The following is a 23,840-nucleotide window of genomic DNA, read 5'->3' as shown; positions in this document are numbered from 1 at the left end:
ATTGCCTCCATCAATAGTGTATAAAAGGAAGGGGCCCAACAAATGTGCCAATAATTATTCTAATATTTTCTTCCACTTGATTGGGTGGGCATTTCAAGGTCGCAGTGAACAATGGTGGTGGTGTCTTGAATGCAGAGGCAGGTATGGTGGTCCTGAGTCTTGGCCTAGTGGTTTTTTTGTTTTGTTTTGTTTTTTTGCTCCAAGCCATAATGATAAGCCAAGGCTTGTTCTTGGCTTACCTATCATGGTTTCCTTGAGCAAAGCAAACAGTGACCACCAAGCTGAATATAACAATGAGCCAGGGATTGTGGTTTGCTACCTCTGGGTGCTAATGTGGAGGGGGAAACAGCCATGGTAAATTGTTAACTATTGTTTACTTTGACATGTGAACTGGGCCTGCAAGCATGGGGACTGAGACCATCAGACTTAAAATCCCAGTAAAGAAAAGATGCAGGCTTAAGCCTTGTGGAGACTGCATCTAGGAAAGGCATCCATTTTTAGTGTCTTCTCCGCCAAAAGCCATCACAGAATTCTTCCAAATATTCATTAAAAATAAGTCTCTTGAAACCTGGAGTAGTTTTCTACAAGGATTTAGTGTGAAATTCCGTATTCTGCTGGTTGCATTCATAAGTTCAAACTTTAACATAGTGATTTTTACTGTTTTGTGAAAACATTTAATTGGCACTGATAGAGCTTTGTTACATAACATCCTTGAAAGTCTATGCATTATTGACAATGCCAAAGGCAATAAGATATTGAAACTAACCAGGTGGCATGGGGGCAGGATAACACTTCCTTCTTGTTTTAATTTTCAAACATATTAATCATCACAGCCTCACACTGGTGTTATGCCAATTTCAATTTTACAAAGCTTTACAGGTAGTTAAAAAAAGTGTTGTGCCATTCAGTAAATGTTACGAACAATAGGAAAATGCATGCTAAAAATGAGGTCAATTTAAAAAATACAGTCATTTAACAGATGACCAGCAATAGATTTTTATACTACAGTAGTCTTAACAGGTGGACAGTAATTTAACCAGAAACTCAACAGAAAAACTACTCAATAAAATGACAGTCTTCTTTTGATATTGTAATGCCCTGCAGATTAAAATCTTTTCCCTGACATAACTCTGTGCACCTTTGCTACACTTGCCACACTATTCCATGAGAGGTTTTCAAAAGCTTAGAAATACAAATAATAAACCCAGTAAAAAACATTTATTATGATAAATGATAATGGGAAGGAAAGCCGGGCGTAATTGTCTATGTGGTATGGGTTTTTAACATGAAAGCAGTCAAATATACAGAAGAGTCTCTTCATCACTGCCATTGGTGAGTGACACCGGCTGTGTTTACTTTTCTCCTCTTTTCTGCCTCTAGAGGTTTTGGTGAGCTTGTCTGCATCAGCCTTAATCTTATCAGCCTTGCAACTGTTGGCAATTGCTGACAGGACTCCATTGATCTCCTCTTCAGCCTCGTCATCCTCCTCCTGGTAAGAATCACAATTGGACAAAACCACTTGTTCATCAGTTCCATAACACACATCCTTTAAATATCAGCCAACAATCCATTTTATCTAAGGGCTACAGATATACCAGTGCTTGGAACAAAACTAGTTCAGTTTAATAAAGTTCACTGAATTCAAGCTCTGAACTACACCTGAAACTAGTGCCCATATTTGCCAGCTGAATGATTTGTTTTGGGGCAGAATGATTTCTAGGTCATCTTCAGATTCATTCTCTTACATGTGTATTTTTTCCTTCTTCACTCTTTAGATTCTTTGGGAGTTGAAGCTTAAAGATTATAATTGTGGGGGAAAGTAAATGAAAACCATTCACATTTGTAAGATGCTGATGGTGGTTGCTCGTGAGTAACCAGGCAGGACTCCAACCTGTCTTTTACAGGTTTTATTGTACAAACTATTTACAGCGCAGATCTACCAAGTTCATGTCCGTCTCAGTCACTTGCAGAATCTGGGAGTGGCCCCCTCCGGCTTCTCCCCCAACATAAGAACTTCAGCACCCCAGGACGGAAGTGGCGTGCCTCCCTCCTGGCCAGCCTGGTGAGGTGAGATGCTGGGGCTCTTAGCAGCATCCTCAAGCCCTCTCTTCACTTGGCTGGCCCCTTCCCTCTTTTCCTCACTGGAGGTGTGGCTTTTCCCACCACTGGAAGAGGAACTGCTCCTCAGGAGTTTCGGAGGCTCTCTGTATCCCAACGGGCCCCCCCCCGTCTCCCTCCCCTGTTCCGATGGCAGTCCCCTGACAACATTCCACTGTGTGTGTTTAAATGTTTTCTTAGGCTTCTTAAGAGAAAAAATTACACTTCAGCTCAGCAGGTTTTCTGGGCACAGTGGTGGAGTGGATAAGGACAAATAAGCTGGGTTTGAACCTTCCCCACAAGGACTTTTCCATACACATTGATGAAAAAGGCAAATCTACATGTGCTTTACCAAAAAAAGGGGGGTCTTTTCTTTGTATTTAACATGAAGGAAACAATTCACATCCACAATGACCGTTGATGTTCTGGGAATCTCATCTTAGTCATGGCAACTAGGTTTTGGATCTGGCCAGATCTGCCCTCGGCTATTTAATTCTGAATTTTACTCACCAATCTTCTCAACATTAAAGTGGATCAGCTTCACTTGTGACTTTCCATTACGGCATAAACAATAATGTTTACATTGCTTAGACACTGGCGCCGTTACTTAGAAAATAAAAATACAAAATGCTAAGGGAAGCAACCTCCTTATCACTCATTGTAAATGGAAATGGTACAGATGATCATCTATAAACTTTTATGGACGCATCTACCTGGGCTGTTTTTCTTTTTTAGAGTGCTTTTTTTCAGTTGGAGATATCTGGGGGGTTTTATGCTGAAATGATTTTTTTTTATAAAAAAAAATTGTATTAAGCAGCAGGTTTATTGCGCAGCAGGAAAGGATGCTAAACACACATTCTTTTTTCTTTTCCGGTTTTCTGAAACTTGTTTGCAGGTGGCTGATGCCTTATCAGATTGCTTTTAGCTCCTTTATGTTCCCTAAGAGGAAGCTAAACCATGTGTGAAATCCAGCATCTGGCATGGCAAGTTATCAGCTTAGTGTCTGTATGTTAGAATACGCTCTTCTCTAAGGAACCTTAACAAGACGCGTTTCTAGCACAAGTTTACTTATCCTATTGCCCTAGCAAAGAGAAGAAAAAGAATCTATAATGGAATGACAAATACCTATCTGCTATACAAAATCTAGAGTATCAGGGGACATTTAAAGGACTGCTGAGGGGCTCCAAGAGAGAGAGAGAAAGGGGGAAATTAAACTGTTTCACATTAGGAAAACCAACCTTGCATATCAAAAGGGAGCTCAACTTTGGAGCGTATTTTTAAATAGTAATGCTATTTACTCTGCTCTCCGTTCCTGCTCCTAAGGAGAGAATAGCAAGCAGATGGCAATATAAAAGGATATAAAAATCAGTTGCAGGATCTATGGAAAGCAACTGCACAACAGCTGAAACCTACTGGAAATGGCATCTGCTGCTGCTTCTTGCTTCTATTAATGGATGTGTTTGTTCAAATCCAACAGTCCACAGGATGGAGAAAAGAGGTCGCTTTGGTGGGAAGTTATCCATTTTCATGCTTTTCTATATTGTACTGCCTACTAGAGAGTGCCACAACATTTATCAGGTATGGGAATGTGACTTGTCAGTAAGGGCTCTACACTTCTTACAAACATTTTCCCATTCTTCTTTTTGCCCGCTGTAAGATTTTGGACGGTGCAGGCCAATGGATTGCTAGCAGCTAGAATATATTTCTCAGTTCCGGTCCTGGGAACATTTGAGGATTCGTGTAGGACTGAATACAGGTTTCTCTTTCTTTCCTTTCTACCTTCTTTTGCTCTGGATGACTGAAGCACAACATAAAGGCACTATGGCATTTCACATTGCACGGTGGCACATAGCAGTGCTAAAGTCCTTACTGGTAGCAGAACAGTGTATATTCAAACCTCTCAGGGCCCATTCAAACTTTACAGGGCAATCAACAATGTTACCTGTCAACTGTAGTTCTCTCAGTAAAGACCTGTAAGACCAGACGTGTGCCTGTAAACACACTTGTCTACCATGTCAGCTAGGTTGCATAGAAAAGTATCCCCCCAAAAGCCCCAAAGGATTCACCAGGAGACCTGGAGGTGCCATGTGGCAAACACAAAGGTTGCTGTCGCCAACACCTGATCTACCTGTGCAAAACAATGAACCACGGCAGTTCAGGAGGGGTGATGCCAGTTTTCATTGCACTGAGCTTCCTGCCAGTAAAAAGCAAAACAAAAACTAGCAAACTGGGGAGAGATATTCTACCTGAGTCTAAGCCCTGCTGTGCTGGTTTTTCATCTACATAACCTTTTTTTTTACATCAAGAAACATTCAGATATGTGATGTCCCACCACACTCTGTTCTACCATGTCATTCTGTCTCATGGTGGATCAAGACCATTGTGCTCCTGAACCACACAATAGTCACAATAAGACCATGATGGGGGATATATTTATTTCAGCATTTTTACAGCTTTGGGGGCACAGAAAGGGCCTCAATGCAATAATGAGCAATACAGTAAATCAAAAACACAAATTAATACCAGACATCAGCTATCATTAGCAGCAGCACATAAAAAGCTCTCTGATCAGGGGATGAGACAATATTAATAATAAAGACAATCTTTCAAGGTCTTTCTGAGCATTGAAAGGCAAATGGTCCTTTATACCCACCAACTGCTGATGGTTTACAGGGCAGAGCTTTCCATGGTGATCTCACCTAGCATTCTTTTAAAAGTGCTGGGTCCAAGCCATATAGGATTTCAAAGTGATGGTCACCACTTTGAATTGAGACCGGAAAGAAATTGGGAACCAATCTGCAGTGAATAATAGCAGAAGCAAGGCGAAACCTGGTCATGCTACAGCAGGCGGGGAATGTATGTTGTAAAGAGCTGCTAAAAGTTGGAATCATAATATGCTTTCATAGCAGAGGAAGCAATGGACAGGAGCATTTGAAGAGAGGCTATGGAAATGGAGGAATTAAAACAAAACAAATACCTTTGTGAGTTTCTTCATTCCAGATCGATTAAGGGTGCAGAAGTGAGCTACTGCATACTCCAGTAATGCGCCAAAGATAAAACTAAAGCAAATACCCAGGTAGACATCAATTGCCTTGATGAAGCAATTAGCATTAGGAAGTGATGTCCTGGCTCCCATCATAAGAGTTGTCATGGTGAGCACAGTTGTAACACCTACGGAAACAAAACGAGAAATCAGAGGTGATCTTGCATGATTAGCAGCAACACCATCTCCTGCTGCCTCTGAACAGAAGCTGCTCAATATTTACTTGACAGTGAGGTCTTCTGTCATCTCATTTTAGCCCACCTCATTTGGAAGAAAATGCAGAAAATGTTTAACGTATGAATATTTTGAGGTGTTAATAATACTTCGGATAAAGTTTACGGTAAAGTTCTGCACCATGGTCAAAAAGGAGCAGAGTAAAAAGAAAAAGTAAAAAGTGAGGGTAAGAGATGCTGAATTACTCTCTAAGTTAGTCTTGGAGAAACGATGTATAACATTGTGAATTAATTTTGGTGGCAAAAGGGAATACAAAGCCACCCAATGAGTTTCATGCCAAGTGGGGATTGAACCCTGCTCTCCGAAGTCCTAGTCTGACACTGACCACTATACCGCACTTCTTTTCACATGAGCCACCATAACATGTAGACAGGCTTGGTGAGCACATGTTTTTCCATGTAGAAGGCCCCAAGTTCAGGCCCTGAATTCTCTGGTTGAAGAATCTTTGATAGCAGATGGCTGTAAAATCTCTCCCCACCCCCCTCAGATCCTGGAGAGCCAATGTGAATTAACAGTCGGTGCTCTTAGACAGACCTAACTCAGTCTATTTCCATATTTTATTGTTGCCACCTTTCCCACCAGCGCATGAGCCACATCTGATCGTTACCAGTTTGAAAGGGGGCTATGTACATAAGGACATGTAGGGCTCCCTCCAAGGGGAAAGGAACCCTCCACTGCCCCATGAGGTGACCTTCATACTGATGCAGATCATGTGTCAGCTTGGGGACTTGGCCAGGTTGGTCCGTAGCTAGGGCATTGGTACCCAGTGGACAGGGCTAGCTCACTTGTACTGAATGCCGGAAGAGGGACACTGAAGTCCTGCATCCCCATGAAGTGAGCATTGCAGAATGCCTAGTAGATACGTGCACCACAATAGCCCCACACAGGCAGTCTACTTCTGTGTAAAATCAGCCTGCACTGAGGGAGGGAGGGAGGCTGTGCATGCAAGCCCTCCCTTCCCCCAACACTGTCCCCACAGCCCCCCATGAGTTGGCGTAATATCCCCCACATGTTATAGGCAGTGATGGCCACCAACTTGGATGGCTTGAAAAGAGGATTAGACAAATTCATGGAAGATAAGGCTGCATAGATGGCTGCTGATCGTGATGGCTATGGTTTACCTATGCCTACACAGTGGCAGTATGAGTTTGAGTACCAGCTGAGGGAAACCACAGGAGGGGTGAGTGCTCTTGACTCCAGGTTGCAGGCTGTGCACAGGATGTTGAACTCAATGGGCCACTGTTAGGTTCTTCTTGCATTCTAATGATGCAGAGCCTTGCTTTTTCAGGTTTCTAAATGGCATGAGGAGCTTACACAAAGACAGCAGGCTCCTCCCTGCAGTGGTTCTTCTTCCAGCTCATGGAGGGTGGTGGGAACAGTGGTGGTGGAGTTAGAGTAGTCACACCTCACCTCTCTTCCACACATGTTACTTTTACCCAAGAATAAAACGCCTAACAGAACCAATGTTTCAACTGTTTCACTTGCAGAGTGACTCTAGAAGTTCATTCTAACACTGGCTGGGTAACATGAGGCTCCTTAGGCTCATTGCATCTGCCCTGCCCAGTTTCTAGGACTTGTCTGGTTGATGTACAGAGGAGCTGGAACATAGATCCCATGGTGCAAGGCTCACTGCATTACATAGGTGGTGGAGGAACAAAAATGCAGCAGCTTCCTCCATGTTAAAACAACATGACCTGGGCGGGGGGTGGGCAGTGCATCTGTGTTTTATTATTGTAGCTCACCTATACAGATTCTGGCTGGCACTGAAGACTGGCTTATCCAGAATGACACCCAGGAGAGGACAACCAGCAAGCTGGACGGTACATATGTTTCAAGGATAAAATACAGAATGTTCCTCTTGAGCTCAAAATGGAAGACTAACTTTGGATAGTGCCCTGTGTAGTGAATAAAGAGAGACATGCAACAAGTCATTTAGATTTCTTGGCAATTTCTTCTTCATGTACAAGTTTAAATAATATTTTAAAGCTTCAGATCAAATCTTTATTATTATGAACAGCATTAAGAAAACAAGATAAGGAGCACATAGAACACATTATTTTAAAGCTTCACGGTTTTTTAAAGCACACAATTACCAACTTACTAGTTCACCCATCATACTTATATCTAATTTCTATTTAGTGTTTGTCAGGAGTTGGTGTGGTTGCTCGAGAGCAAACAGGCAGGACTCCAACCTGTCTTTTCCAGCTTTATTATTAGTGCAAAATATTTACAGTGAAGAGCGTCACAAGTTCATTTCTGGCTCAGTCCTTGTACCTCTCCCAGCATAACAGCCATATGACTCCCATCCTTCTCCTCCCCTCTCTGCGCCGAAACCTACTGCACAGAGTGGGTGCTGGCAAAGGGGTACTTCCCTCCCCTCCACTTTGCTCAGGCTCCGTGTTGAGTCTCTCCCTAGCATCTCCTGGTCCCTGCACCTCCTCCCCACTGGAGGCGGGGCTTTCCTCCTCGCCAGAGGAGGAACTTCTTCACAAGATCTTCGGAGGTTCCCTATAACACAACTGCCCTTCCACCTCTTGCCTCTGAGCTGATGGCAGTTCCTTGACAGTGTTTGCCCATAACTCTAAGCCAAACCATGGTTTAGTGCATATGTGTGAATCTGCTGGCCTCTAAAGAGGAGGCAGAATTCACTTTGCTTTTCCCCATGCTTTTCAGGTGAGTGAAACATGGCAGCTAACCCAAAGTTTGGCTTAGCGTGTCTTCCAAACCTGAGATGGTCTCCTCCTTAAGCACAACTTGGCTAAGCTGCCAGGAGCGCCGTGGCGATCCACCCAGGGTGCCAGGGCTGCATGTACCTCTCCTCACAAACAATCCTCTCCAGAGACTTCTGGCGTTTTAATGGTCTTCATTTACAATGGTCATCAAGAGTTCATTATCATTCACCAGAGTCACTCAGTTCAGATACCAGTAGAGGCCTCTTCTTATGCCGCCAACACCTCACAAAACGCGGGAATTTATCGCCCCGCCTTTCAAGTCTCCTCTTGTCCAGCGCCGTCTAAATCTCTCGCCAGTCTCTGATCCAGAACCTAACCCTTGCTGTCCCTGTGGAGCTGTTGGCGCCAGTGTGGTGTAGTGGTTAAGAGCAGTGGACTCGTAATCTGGTGAACTGGGTTCGCGTCTCCGCTCCTCCACATGCAGCTGCTGGGTGACCTTGGGCCAGTCACACTTCTCTGAAGTCTCTCAGCCCCACTCACCCCACAGAGTGTTTGTTGTGGGGGAGGAAGGGAAAGGAGACTGTTAGCCGTTTTGAGACTCCTTCAGGTAGTGATAAAGCGGGATATCAAACCCAAACTCTTCTTCTTCTTCTTCCTGTCTCTCTCCCTCTGAAGACACTGCCCTTCCTTCTCTAGCTCCTCCAGCTCCCTCCCCCTCAGGCACAGCGTCCTCTTCTTCTACCCTGAAGTCCTCTCCCAGATCTGGGGAACTCAAATGTACTGACTCAGCCCTGACACAGGGGAATGCCACAGCGAGCTGCCCATGGAGTCCGCCTGGCAGACGCAAGCCCCATGCTGCCATTTTGGGCAGCGCATAACTCCCAGGAAAAACATGTGGCTTGGGCGCCCTGTAGGCCAGGCCTACAGTAAGTGCCGCTCCCCATGGTCCCCTCAGGGATGACACCCGGGGCAGGCTGCACCCCCCCTTCCTATGCCCCTGTAAACTGCCCAAAAGCCTGGAGATACAGCAAAGCAGGTACAAGTTTCTCCTCTGGAGCCTATGTCTGCTCAAGGAAGGACTACCACTCTGCAAATTTCATCTGATTGTAAAAAAAAACAAATGTGAAATAAGATTTGCCTCCTGAAATCAATGGGAAATGATTTAAATAAATAAATAAAACCTTCCCCTCTCTCTCCCTCAATCAGGCACACAGTGAAGAAAATGGCTGAAAAAAAGCCATGGAAATTAATCAAGCCACCAAAGGAAACAATGAAATGAATTGTTATTATTTGCACATCCATATAGATAGATGATAGATAGATGATAGATGATAGATGATAGATAGATAGATAGATAGATAGATAGATAGATAGATATAGATGATAGATAGATAGATGATGGATAGATGATAGATAGATGATAGATAGATAGATAGATAGATAGATAGATAGATAGATAGATAGATGATAGATAGATGATAGATGATAGATGATAGATAGATAGATAGATAGATAGATAGATAGATAGATAGATATTAAAATCCTGGCTATACTTCATTTATTGTTAGAAAATATAATCCTATATAAATGAGAACAATGGCCTGCACTTTGTTTTTCTTTGCATTGTTTACATAATAATAGTGGCGCCCGCCCTGTGGAACGCCCTCCCATCAGATGTCAAAGAGATAAAGAATTACTTGACATTCAGAAGACATCTTAAGGCAGGGAAGTTTTTAATATGTAATGCTATACTGTTTTTAACACTGATTGGGAGCCGCCCAGAGTGGCTGGGGAAACTCAGCCAGATGGGCGGGGTATAAATAATAAATTATTATTATTATTATTATTATTATTATTATTATTATTATTATTATTATTATTATTATTATATTCTCTTCTTGAAATATTCATAAGTGAACATGTATTTTATTTTCTGATGAGTGAACAGGTTCTGCTTTCTCTCTGGGCAGAGCAGCAATATGGAATCATTAGCCTTCTTTGAGCACGATGGCTAGCCAGCAGCGGAAGCAGTGAGGAAAGCAAGCAGATGCCACTTATGTAAGAAGCAAGATCCTGTCTGAACATGAAGTCTGCTAGTGGAGATCTGTATTTTTATACCTATTTATAGGCATTTGCTGTTTTAATGTGAGTTAGGACTTTGAGTCATGATGTTTCCTTAGTCAATGATGCTCTCAAATAAAAATCTTTAGTGGAAGGCAAAAGATTTATACGATCTGAGCAGAAACCAGAATAGAAAATAAAAATGGCACAATGCACGTTGATTGAAACTTAAATGCAGAAGCATATTATTGAGTTGTGAATCACAAATGTAATAGCTGGGATGGTATGTAAAAAAAGCTCTATCTTCTGTGTGCAGCAAATGTGTGCAGCATCCAGAAGGAAAATAATAATAATAATTCAGTGCATCGGATTGTTCTTATCACACTGAGGCATGCAATCGGGGGGGGGGGTGGACCTGACAAGCTTCAACTGTGAGAACCAGGATTTGCAGAAGATACAGCTCAGAGAACCTATTAATGGTTCCATCATCTAAGAGTGTAGCGGCCCCTGCAGGGCGAATATTCTTGGTGGTGGCCCCTAGAGGATAGAATCAGCTGCCTGCCGAATCTCATCAATTTCAGCATTTAAATGAGCTTTAAAGACATGTTTATTTAGTCAAGCTTCTATTGTTTAATGTGCTTAATTTCTTTCAATTAGTTTTACTGGTTGTTCTAATAGATTTGGGGGTTTTTTTGTTTTTTGGGAGGGTATTCTTCTTGGTTTGAAAGTTTTGTACAGATGTTCTCTGCTAACAGAGACTGTACTCCTGTATACATTTACTTGGGAGTAACCCCCCCACCTTGAACTCAGCAAGACATCTGAGTGGGCATGCATAGGAATCAGATGACTTGGTATACAATAAAGGTTTTTAGTCAAGCAGTCAAGGTCCAGCAGCACAGCCAAGTCTTTTAAATTCATCATCATCCTCCTCCTCCTAAATTTCTTTAATAAACTCAAGGTGGCATATAAAGGATTCCCATCCAGTCTACCATCCAGACACTGGCCAGATCCAAACCTGCTTAGTTTCAGCAGCAACATCTCACTCTTTCATGTATTTTACTATTATATTTTTATTCTGTTTTAATGCCTTGACATCTGTTAATTGTTGTGTTTTATATGCTGTTGGCCATTCTGGGTTCTTCTCTTTTTTTTAAGGTATAGAATATGAGAAAGAAAGTAAGCATCATCATCTGCCTTCAGGCCATTCCCAGCTAGCTTTAATGAAGTGAACTGGAAAGACAGAAAGATCAAGAAGTAAGTAGGATTTTATGACTGTAAATGAACTCTTGAAGAGTTACCTACCTGTTTCATAGACAGCTTCAGAACTAGAGGTATAGTGGTCTTCTACTGTGTACTGCGCCAATCGAAGGGTTTCTAAGCCTTTAACGGAATCATTTCCCCTTGTCCAGTAAAACATGACATCATTTATGTTATAACCCCCTGGGAATAGAAGAAGAGAGGAATTTTACTAAATATAGAAAATGTGTTTGAGCCCATATATGTATATGTCTTCTATTTTCTGGCAAAGCTTCTGTTAATTTCACTTCATTTACTGATTTCCCAGAGAATCCTAGACTTTAGGATTTTAGTAAATGCCTAGGAAATACACAACAGGAAAACAAAAATCAAGAAATAGACCTCAGCCTCTAAATAGTCCATGCTTCACGCAGCTGCACAACAAATTGTTTCCATTTTTAAATCCAAAATTCATCTTCACAGCTTAAACTCCCCATCCCTCACCTTAAATGGAGATATTTCATTTAAAGACCATCTGAAAGAGCTTGTGTGGCTATCTGTCTAAATTCGCGTATGAATGCAACATTCACTTAGTAATAATATAACCAAACTTAAAATGCACAGACCCAGAGGTCAGTTTACACTCCTTTTTAATACATGTAAAATCATTCAGGCTGGCACTCTGCATGGTAAGAAAGGGTAGATCTAAAAAAAACCCTCCCATATGAATTGGCCAGAATGCTAGTGTTTCTTCACCAGCAAAACAGCTACACAGGGGGGGGGGGGAGAGTGTTCTGCTGGTGTTATCAGTGTATGTTTTATGCTGGAGGCATGTCTTGAGTTCTGGGGGCAAATCATGACTTCTGTCAAATCCTGAATATAGGATTGTTCTGCTAGTAACTTTGTGAAGTGAAGAAAGGTAGGCTCCTGTGCTGGCAATGCAAACACTATGTTGTGAGAGAAGGGCTGGGCAAGTATGTCCATTTTGGTTACTCTTAGTTTCTCACTTTCCCAATCTTAAATTTGGTTCTCCACATTTCCACATCAGAGTACAACTTTTTAGAAAATATATATATCTATATATCCTGATGAAAATTCATCAGCATTTTAGTGGGAATTCCTCATATACACATTTTTGCAAAGTGTTTCCCCCTCCCCCAAATAGAATGTGGTTTTGTATGTTATTTTCACTAATACATGCATTTATACTCACACCTTACCCTAGTATATGTAGATTTGAACACATTACTTGGCTTGAAAACTGCATTGCAAAATTTAGAGAGGCACAACTTTCAAAAGATAGCTCTGTTTCAGTTTTGTATTGTTTCAGAAAGTGTGACTCATGTAAGTTCACCTGTAAACGTGAACTAAATGGAATTTCTTCCCCCATCGTGATGTGAGAGTTGATCCTGTAAACCTCACAGTGAAATACTTCCCTCTGAAAGCTATGCATTTGGGCAACTGCAAAGGAGGTCATATTGTTATATTGGCCTATGAGAATACTGCCCAGTCTTCACACATTTCCCCGCAGTGTATATACAAACGGTTGCTGCAGCAAATGTTAGTTATGAACATGAATATCAATACTGCTCCTTGGTGTCCTGCGATGTATACTGAGGTCTGCAGCACAATGACATTTACGCTGATGTGCGAAACAGCTTGAAGTGTCACATCAAACAGATTATAAAATGTTTCAGTTTCAGCCCGCCCGACTGTGCAAATAGCCAAAGGAGAGCAAAGCATTTCTCAGAAGCCCCGGAAGACTAAAGAGAGCGCTACTCATCCATTTGGCTTCAGTAAGCCCCCTCTGCATTCTAAAGAGCAAGGGAGAGCTGAATAATGAGGGGATTTACAGGATATTCTGCTGCGAAAATAAATACTGATTTGTAATTTTATTAATTCCCCTTGTGGCTGCAAAGGCGGTTTTAGGCACGCAGGCAATGTGAAGTTCCTTCTTTTCAGAACTCTCCTTGGAAAAGGCAGGAGACAGATGTCAGGCTACTAGAATCCAAAGAATTGGCTAGTTGGTGCAAATCAGGACATGGGATATCCAAACCTCATTTCCCCGCCCCGGCACTTCCATCTTTTCAGGTTCAGCCTCAGTATATTCACCCCATCCAGTCAATCAATTCTGCCAGACTCCAACACCTCCACAGCCTCTCCTGGTTCCAATGGAATGGAGAGGTAGAGCTGTGTGCCATTAGCTTACTGATGACCCTGCGCTCCAAATTAAGCCCCTGTTCCATGGCTCCATCTCTCAATATCTCCTCCTTGCCTCATTATCCTATTTCCTCTGCCCATTTTAAATAAATGAGTTATTAGAGCAGACTTAGGAATAGCATTCCATTCCTTCACAAAGTTTCCAGAATTTCAGTGGCTATCTGGCCAGGCAAACTTCTAAAATATTTTTATATTTATATCACCCCTTCTTTCAGCTTCCCATTTCTCTGCCATTTCCCTGTGCCATAGTATTTTTAAGGTTCTTTTTTAATTGTTGTATCCCACCCATGGACCTTAGGGTGAAGGGTGGGGAAATCATTGCCATCATCTCTTGCCCCTAGGATTATTACTGGCATCCGTCTGTGTCAGGAGACAATGGAGGATTGTGTCTTTGTCAGTGAAGTCAAACTTTGGAAGATTACAGCACCTGCTGTGGCTGCAGAGACAGATGCAGGAGAGACATGTTAATACAAGAGAGACATGTTTCATTACAGCCGGGGCAGATGAGGGCATCTGGTTGTCCTGCTGCAGATGTACCATGGCATTTCTCCTCTCTGCACTCCTCCCAGTGGTCATTCCTCCTCTGGTCACTGCTATGGATGCATGACCTGACTGTCTCCAGGCACTGCAGTCGTCTGCAAGGGATTTCCACACGGTGGGGTTGATGTTGCCAACCTTCATGTCATGTTTGCAGACATCTTTGTAATGCAGAGTTGGTCTGCCAACAGGCCTGGTACTTGAAGCCAGCTCCCCATCCTTGAAGATGATCCTGCCATCTTCCATTCTGTAGACATGATCAAGCCAGTGTAGACGATGCTGAACCTCTTCCATGTTGATCTGTCCCCTGGCTACTTCCGTCCTTTCCACCTGTTAATCGCTGCTAAACCAACCGTTTCCTCGTCCTTCACAGAAGCTACACTGAATATATTCTGGCAACTCTGATCTCTGAGAAGCCGGCATGTCCATGCACATTCTGTGCCTTAAACCCAGTTCAGATAATTAGCTGGAAGCTTTCTTTCCAGCTAAGGTTGTGTCTGCATGGGAATCTCCTGCTTTATAATGTGTATGGCCTTTAAGTTCTAGAATGTCATGAACTGGCAGGATGGCAGTGAGGAGGAAGAGGATCCTGGCGAGGGGGGTAGCCGGGACTAGGACACCAGGGCAAGCTGGGAATGGGGAAGGCAGTACTCACAGGGTGACAGATGGTGAGGGGATGTAGGACAGTATACAGTAACCAGAGCGGCAGGACCCATCCTCAGAGCCAGAGGGCCCCCTGTCCCCATGAACACGGTGGCCTCTGAGGCATAGTGAACAGCAGGAGTGGTGCTCTAGGACAGTGTTCCCCAACCTTGGGCCTCCAGCTGTTTTTGGACTACAACTCCCATCATCCCTCGCTAGCAAGACCAGTGGTCAAGGATGATGGGAATTGTAGTCCAAAAGCAGCTGGAGGCCCAAGGTTGGGGAACACTGCTCTAGGAGGCTGAGGCAGGCAAGGGCCCATAGCCCAACTCCCTAGCTGGCCAGGTGGGGCTCATTGGCTCTGGAAGGAGGGATGTGTTTTCTCAGCTGGAGTAGGCTTGGAGCAGGTAAGGGTAACCTGCCTCATCAACCCCAGATGCTTAATCAGCCTGCAAAGTATGAAAAGGAAGCAGAGCTGAGGTGCTGTGTCTGCTGAACTGCCCTTGTTGATGGACTTTGGCTTGGATGCTCCTGGGCCTCTGCAGGACTATGCTTTGAATTTGACTCTGGGTGGTCTCCTGAGTGGGGGACTTCAGGCTTCTCTACTTGGATTGACCCTGGACTGTGTTTCCTGGCCTTTAGATTGCGGACTTTGGGCTTTGCTTGTATGGTTGACCCCCAGGCTTTGGACTTTGGACTGGACATACTGACCTGTGGACAGGTAGGCCCAGGGGTTCAGGACATAGAAGGACGAAATATTTTGGAGCAGAACATACTCAGTGATTTTTGTTGCTGCTGTTAGAAGGGCTTCCTAGTTTCTTTCTCTTCACACTGGTGAAATTTCAGACCCATCTTACTTTTATACCTTAAAAGCCTGCTTCTGGTTAACTAAATATTTAGAAATGAAAAGGGATGTGAGAATATTTTTCTGCACCTGTTTGTGTGGGCACACTGTCAAGTGTGTATTTTATTTATGCACACACACACACTGGTGGTTTTCCCCTTCCATGTTCTAGTCTATGACCACCGCCTTACCTGCTGCTTAAGGAAGAAAGAGAACATTCTCTACAAATCCAGTGTGAAAGGTATGGAGAGAATGATGCCATCTGGACACTGATTGCAATGATACCTATCCCATTACTGCTAGTATCTAAAGAAGATGAATGGTATACTATTGAGGCTTTTGCAGGGATAATTATAATTTGTGTTTGTTACAAATCTGTTACACCTGCAACAGATCTTGTAATCAAGAGTGTTATAGTTATTGATAGTAGAAATGTGCATATTTTAAAAAAAATTGTCCCTGAGGATGCCTCAGTAATTGTCTCTATAGCTTAGATCCTGGAAGGAAGGAAGAGAAGGTTACACCTGCAACACAGGTGCGATCAACATGGCAAGGGAAGAATGAAGAGGGTGCATTTAATCCTTCCCAGAACAGCCCACGCAACTGTTCCTTTCAGCTAGGCTCAGTCCTTATGCGCATATTAAGGCAATATGAAATTGTGTGAAATTTCCATAGAGGTTATTCTACTTTATTGCTGCCATTCTAGGAACCGGCTGTCATAACGGCCATTACTGCAATCAAGTCTGCAATCCTGAGGCTGCTTGCTAAATCCTGCACTCAGCGGCTACAAATGTTGCCATTACTCTTTTCCAAGAGCCTGTTATAATCTGCTTCTAATTGAGAGTCCTTTGGCGATATTGTTTTCCTCCAGATGTACATATTATTTCCAGTTAACAAGGGTTTGTTTGGGGGTTTTTTGGTGCTAGAAACCTTTGCGTATTCATATTGACTGTTTTGACAAGGGCACACTGATATCTGCAGCTTATTTTGGGAAGACAGCACTATTTATCCAACAACTGTTCAAACTGAACCAGGAAGGGTGGAAGTGCCACGCAGATATGGACTGGATCATTATAGATTGCTCAGTCATTTCTGATCTTGACTCTCCTACCCTAGAAAGGGAGCAACAAATGTCATGTGATCCATTTTTATTGCATTGCTATGTTTTTCCTTCATTCATTCAAGAGACACTTGTGTGCTTGCTGAATGGCAGATGGTATCATTCAGAAACCCTTTGTTTTCAGGTGCATAAGGATTTATTTATCTATTTTGCTTCCCGGGGGAAATGCATACATACAAGGCTTTGTTGATTTGTATCTCTTAAAGTCATAATTGTACCTCTTTCCACAATTTCTTTTTTCTTTTTTTACTGTTTATTACTACAGTTCTCACCTGGGGGTGATTTTTATTTATGCTACTATTTTCAGTTTATTGTTCTCTATGTTTTAAATTCTTTTATGGAGTTCACCACCACCTCCCTGTAAACCACCTTGAGGGGGGCTGTCGTTTCGCCTTGTAAAGTTGTATAAAAATACTTTTTAAATCGGGGGGGGGGATGGTGTATGTAAATACATAGTACATCACTTAATAGTAAAAAAAAAAGATGGCAAACATTGCAGACTGAATATGGTGCAATCCATCAAACACTGTTTCTATGCAAGCCTCACTGAATAACAAAATCAATCCAAATTTTAGGAAGCCAGCATAATTTACATTGGGATAAATTATGCTAGTGTAATTTACCTCTGTTCCAAACTCCACTCAGGAGCAGGGTTAATACTGGCTGAGCCAGCCCGAGTGCGGGGAGGGTTGGAGAACAAAGCATTTGTTTTGACTTGTTTTTAATAATGCGTTTTAATACTGTAACCTGTCCTGGGACCTTAGGATGAAGGGCAGCAAATAAATAGTGTTTGGCTTGCAGCACTCTTTTGGCTATTAACAATTCTGCTGAGTTCCTAGGTCACATGACCGAGCTAAGCAAAGTTTGGAATAGGTTTCCCTCTGACCCACCCCTGCAATGCCCTTGCCACTCCCCTGGCGCACACTTTTTTTGAGACTTGCTCCCACCATGACTCAACTAGCTTTAGAAGAGCCCTGGCTGCCCCAGGATGGAGAACATATGCAGCTGTATCTCCTGCAGAGCCAAGATGAGGTGCTTCAGCTGAGACAGCACCAGCTCAACCAAAGGTCTGCCCATTCCAGATTCCACCCATCCTGGTAGAAGTTGGGTTTAGATCGCTCCCTAAGGCTCCAATCCTACCTTGACTTCCTTGAGGGTAAGTCCCACTGAATTCATTAGGAATTGCTTCTGAGTAGACGTAGTTAAGATTGCACTGTTAATCTTTAAAGTGTGGTAAATTACAATCCACATATTTCCTCTGCAGCCCTATACCCATCCACATTATGGTATTATGGCCTTCTCTGTGGTGGCACCCGCCCTGTGGAACACCCTCCCATCAGATGTCAAATAAATAACTATCTGATGTTTAGAAGACATCTGAAGGCAGCCCTGTTTAGGCAAGTTTTTAATGACTGATGTTTTAATGTATTTTTAATCTTTTGTTGGAAGCCTCCCAGAGTGGCTGGGGAAACCCAGCCAGATGGGTGGGGTATAAATTGTTGTTGTTGTTGTTTGTTGTTGTTGTTATCTTGTACTCTCATATCTGGAGACAGTTACTGCATGCAAGGACTGTAGAACAGATTAACCTGTATGGCAGATTAAAAACTTAAACAATCTGCTGCTTCAAAATAATACATATACTAGGGATAGATCTGTCCATTTCAGCTCTGTTTCTCATTTTCCCATCTTAGATTCAGTTTTCCAAATTTCTTTAGCAATTTGCAATCTAAAATAAACCCTGTGGAAATTTTTGGTGCAAATTTCTCCCACTAAATGTATTTTTTGACTAAAGCACACATTTTTTGCAAGCACCTAACATAATCACCTAATATCCTAACATGCATTTCATTTCCACAAATGTATTCACTTTTATGTACACTTTCCCCTAATATATACATTTTTAAAAAAAGCACAAATTGGTTGGACCACTGCATTGCAAAGTTCATGTGAGGGTGACTGTGTTTCAGTTCTCATGTAGTTTCAGAAAGTGCGAATTTGATAGATTTGTCTTCAAATGCATACTGAACTGACTCCCCACCCATCCCTAACATACACACAGATCTGTTTCACCATTTTAATTAATAGAAAAGTCCCAGACAGCAGGAATGAGCTTTGAATGCATCAGAGCATGTTTAAAATAAGTACATGGGAAGTATAAATAAGAAATAATCTTGTGGCATCAGAAAGATTAACACATTTATTGTGGGACCTGCTTTTGTGGACTGGAGTTTATGCCAAAATAAATGAACTCTTCTTTAAAGTGAAACAAGACTTTTCCCCACCTTTTTCGCTACAACAGAGCAATGCAACTATCCCTCTGGAAATCCCTGTAATGAAAAAGTATATTTCTGTGTTTGGTGATATATTATTCAATTGGGGTTGGGATTGCAAATCACTGGTAAAAAGAATCCCACACTTAATCTGAGCAATTAATGGTGTGAGATTTCTACCTAAAGTAGGACTGTATAGTGTTGAACAATAGTCAAACAAGAAATATAAGTCAATTAATAGTGTAGCTGTATGTGTTTGTTTCAGTTATAGTCCGCTTTTCCAGGCAAAACGTCTTCACAAAGTGGTTTACAATACAGCTAAGCTAGGATATACATACAACTTAGAATTTAAAAAATCCTTTAAAGTTTTTCTCTTTCAATATTGTGACTAAAGATTCCAATTTATCATGAAATAAGTTAGAGAAATTTAGAATATATGGGATCCTCATTCAGAGTGAATTTTTGGCCCAGGTCATCTTTGAGAACTAGCTTACGATGATGTGGTCTAGTCATAACTGAGCATGTAACCTAAACTATAGAAACTGTATTTCATCCACCTTTCTAACATTGGAAGCATTTTTTATTCTGGACATTTAATTTATCCCCCACTAGGCTATGTTTATCAAACTAGGCAATACCACAGCTTCTTATTTTAAGGGGGAGCATCAGGATCATTTTATTTCCCCTATAAACTTCATGTTCCCTGGAGGCATCTAATGTTGGTTTGGAGGTTCCAACAGCTATAATAGGGCCAATTCTGTTAGAATAAAGTCAACAAATATTTGCTCAGTTTTAGAAAATGAATGTGTGGCCCACTTTGTGAATAATTGTGCAATTGAGTTTTGCTTGCATGAGTGGTGTCAGAAGTTAAGACTAAGCCGGCACATTCAGATGCTTTCAGACAGAAGACGTGGAAAACATAGATTGCTGGACAAGACTAGGGCACAGCTTTATAGAAGAAGAGAAATGTAGCTTGAAGCACAGACATTTTAAATGGTCAGAAGTCTTGAACTGAGACTATTTGGAGAGGTGGAGAGAATTTGCCTTTGTGGCTATAATCCTGCACAGATTTATTAATGGGATTTAGGCAGCCTGGCTGTGCAGAGAGTGGCAGTCAAGAACTGCATTTGTAATAACTTTTCCTGACTGTAAAGGCTGAAATGTGAGCACTGGCCTTGCCAATCACAGACACTCCAAGCGTCTGTTTTCCAGGGACAGTCCTAGATTTACAGAAGCTGGCGCAGTTCCTGATTTCATCCCAGGATGTGTTGCTTTTCCCTAGAACATCCCTATTTTTAATTAAGAAATGTTGGAGGATATAGTTGTCTGACCTCCCTGAACCACCCGAGTGGCTGTGACAGCCCAGTCAGATGGGTGGGGTATAAATGTTGTTGGTTTGTTGCTATGGAATAGGAGAAATGTTGGAGGGTATGCAGTCAGATACACAAATCTACCTTATGTGTATGAAAATATGCCAAAGAATTCTGTATGAAACCGAGCAAGGAATTGCTCTTCTGATTTAAATATTTATTCAGTCTTATTTGTCTACAACATTTCTTGAGACATTCTAAGGCCTGGCTGAGGCGTTATACCATGGCTCCCAACTGTCTGTGCTTTGTTAGAACAAGAGCAAGCAGTGAGCTCAAACACTCCCTCCTACTCTCTTATGCAATAACTTAAAGTTTCCCATAGAATCTAAACCAGAAACTTGTGGTTTAAGTGTGCCTAGAAGCCAAATTAGGAGCCAGTGTGGTGTAGTGGTTAAGAGCAGTAGACTCGTAATCTGGTTAACCGGGTTCGCGTCTCCGCTCCTCCATATGCAGCTGCTGGGTGACCTTGGGCCAGTCACACTTCTCTGAAGTCTCTCAGCCCCAATCACCTCACAGAGTGTTTGTTGTGGGGGAGGAAGGGAAAGGGAGATTGTTAGCTGCTTTGAGACTCCTTAGGGTAGTGATAAAGCGGGATATCGAATCCTAACTCCTCCTACTCCAAACTATGGTTTGAATGTATAGTTTGGAAACCAGGACTGTAGGCAGTGCTTAAACCATAGTGTCCCTGTTTTGGTATCACAGAAAACTGATCTAACAAACTGGAAAGCCTCTTCTCAAGCTGGCCAGATGTCAGAACAGGAGGGCTGAACATCTTTGCTTGCATGCCATACGTTCATGCATGCATTCAGTGGCTTTGCTTGCATGCCATACGAAACCCTAGTTTGTAACAAACTCACATTTAAGGTGACTGAGCAGCGTGCTTCTGCATACTGCCCCAAAGCTCCCATGGTGTTGCTTCTGGATGCTGCTGCAGACAAAGCAAGCCAGGGTCTGGCTTGTCATGTGCTCCAAACCTGAGCTCATGGTTTGGTTTGGTTTGGTTTGGTTCACACAAACCCACAAGCAGAAGCTAATATTTGTCCTTACCTTACTGCTCATTTTTTTTTGGGGGGGAGGAAAAAAAGCATGAGCCTGGGTTCAGAAATCACAAGAAGCCAAACTCTGGCTTGTTTTGGCTGCAGGATGGTAGCATCAGAAATTTTTGCCACATCACTACATTAGATTATAGTTAGTCCTGTCCCAATGCAAAACTGGTATGGGCCAGATACTGATGAGTCTATCCAACCCTGTCTTGGCCTCGTCAGAACCTACATGGGTTAAAACCATAAAACATTAGACTAGTGAGGTACAGTAGTTTTCATTTGAAATGTGCGGAATTATCAAGACACCCAGCAATGGGAAAGAAACAAGTACATTTTCTATATACGCACAAATTCTCAGGCCCAGTGCATGTTTTATTACTGTGCAGCTGAGCAACCTCTTCTGTGTGGTCAGAGGTCCAGCTGAAGTACTTCTGTATGCTAGAAGCAATCATGCTGGTTGCTTAGATCTCACCGGATACTTTCCACATCTGCTCCTGTGGAGGCTTTGCACTGACATGGAAATATTTCAGTGGGTGGGAGCCCTACATGGCTGCCGCTCATTAAGAGAAGAGAAGAGCCCTGCTGGAGCAGAGCAAAGGCCTGTCTATTCCAGCATTCTGCTCTCACATTGGCCAATGAAAGCCCACCAGCAGGACCTGAGCACAGGAGTTCTCTCCCACTGTTTCTCTCTGGCAACTGGTACTCAGAGGCATATTTTTGAATGTTGAGCCTCAGCTGCAGAGGTTTTAACTTCTACATCCTGCCTCAACTAATTATTCTAGAGCAGAATGAAATCCTGCTGTCCAGGAGCAAGTCAGCAATAAAACACCCAGTGTCAGCGAAGTTAACCCAAAGAAACCCAAACTCTGCAGGCCTAGTGATCGCAGCAACTCTTCCCTGTAGATCTTGCCCCAATAAGGCATTTCTGAGGACTAAATGTCCCGCCTTCCCACCACTCTCCCAGACTCCTTCCCCCATCCACCTGAGGCTCCATCTTGTCTCTCTTTCCTCCACCCTCTTCAATACTCTCCATGGCCTTGGAGACCAGGGGAGCTGGTCACAGAAAGAGCAGGGGGACTCCATGGCTTCTTCAGCAGCTTGCCCCCACTCCTCTCCAGCCTCCGCTTCGGCTTCTGATTTTAAACCACTCTGCCCCACTAAACACTGTTGCCTCTTCAGCTTCGGACATCACTTCCTCCCAGTCTGCTCCCTCTTCTCCCTCTGTCATTCCACCACTAATCCCCTGGCTCTGAGACATCTTTCCCATAGGGGTTCCCCATCTGCTGCTTTCCACCACGCCTCAGCATCCAGCTAGCCCACGACACCGTCCTATTGAATTCAATGGTGCTTTCTCTCAGGTAAGTGGGTTTAGGATTGCAGCCTAGCACTACCTGGGAGCTTCTTTTGTGTAGCACCCTCTCTCCAGTGTCCCTGCAAATGGGCTCCCTTCCCTGCCCCCTGCCCCTCTCTTTGTTAGAGGTAATAAAATCACTTACAGCTTTCCAGTTGCAAGGTGCACGTCTGTTTGTCCATAGGGTATTTAGTCAAATCCATACTACAGGCAACTGTTGTAGTTATCCTTTAAAAGCAAAGTACAGATGGTTACCATCCATGCATCATACCGAGCACTAAAAATAGAAGCAAATTATCCTACTTATTTGAGCTTTTTTAAAAAAGGCAAAACATATGGCTAGGGGGGAAAGATCGGCTGATGTTTTTTTGTCAAAAGACAGCTAGGGAATAAAGATGTGAAATTATTAACTCCTTTACACCCCACTTCATTCTGAATCTTAGCAAAAATGAGACAGTGGAAAACAAAAATGGTTAAAAACAAATGCAGTGCATGAAGGTAAGAAAACCGCAGTATTGTAAGTTAAAAGGTGTAAGCATCAGCCAAAAAAATGGAAGAATTATTTCACATTAAAGGTATGTAGTAATAGTAATATAATAATAATGCATGCTGCCCATCTGACGGGGTTACCCTAGGGTCTCTGGGAAGCTTCACCCAAAATAAAAGTGTATTCAACTCACATCTGGAGGAAGCCTGATAGATCCTCACAGGGAGGGCATTTCATAATGTTGGCACTACTGCTGAAGACCCTGTCTCTTGCGCCCACCTCACAATGGTTTGAGTGCTGGACTCTGACCTGGGAGACCAGGGTTCAAATCATTGGGTGACCTTGGGCCCGTCACTCCTTCTCAGTCTAACCTGCCTCACAGGGTTGTTGTGGGGATCAAATGGGGAGGGGGAGAACCATTTCCACCACCTTGAGCTCCTTGGAAGTGAAAGGTGGTATATAAATGGAATAAATAAAATAAAAACCATGCCAAATTACAGTACAATCACCATCATCTCCCTTTGTCTCAGCACCCTACTGCAGCTTCTCCCAACTTGGTGCTCACCAAAGGTTTTGGATTACAGCCTCAGGAGACCCAGGAAGTGTGGAGAAT

General features: G+C 42.8%; 1 protein-coding gene across 2 annotated transcripts in view; it reads right to left on the bottom strand.

Annotated features, from left to right (window-relative positions):
* Positions 1-255: 255 nt before the first annotated feature.
* LOC309370727 (gamma-aminobutyric acid receptor subunit pi-like) overlaps positions 256-23,840 on the bottom strand; it is a 46,019-nt gene continuing 22,434 nt past the window's right edge. For both annotated transcript variants that reach the window (XM_081912799.1, XM_081912800.1), the window contains exons 6-10: positions 22,886-22,968; positions 11,410-11,547; positions 7,117-7,269; positions 5,075-5,268; positions 256-1,489 (exon numbers count right to left, since the gene is read on the bottom strand). In XM_081912799.1, coding sequence (XP_081768925.1) covers positions 1,184-1,489; positions 5,075-5,268; positions 7,117-7,269; positions 11,410-11,547; positions 22,886-22,968 — 874 coding nt within the window. In that variant the 3' untranslated portion in view covers positions 256-1,183. The remainder of the gene's footprint in view (positions 1,490-5,074; positions 5,269-7,116; positions 7,270-11,409; positions 11,548-22,885; positions 22,969-23,840) is intronic.

This window comes from Podarcis melisellensis (assembly GCF_964234715.1).
Source record: "Podarcis melisellensis genome assembly, chromosome: 5".
In the NCBI taxonomy this organism is placed as follows: Eukaryota; Metazoa; Chordata; class Lepidosauria; order Squamata; family Lacertidae; genus Podarcis; species Podarcis melisellensis.
Note: the sequence above shows the minus strand (reverse complement) of the source record. Positions and strands in the feature narration are given on the sequence as shown.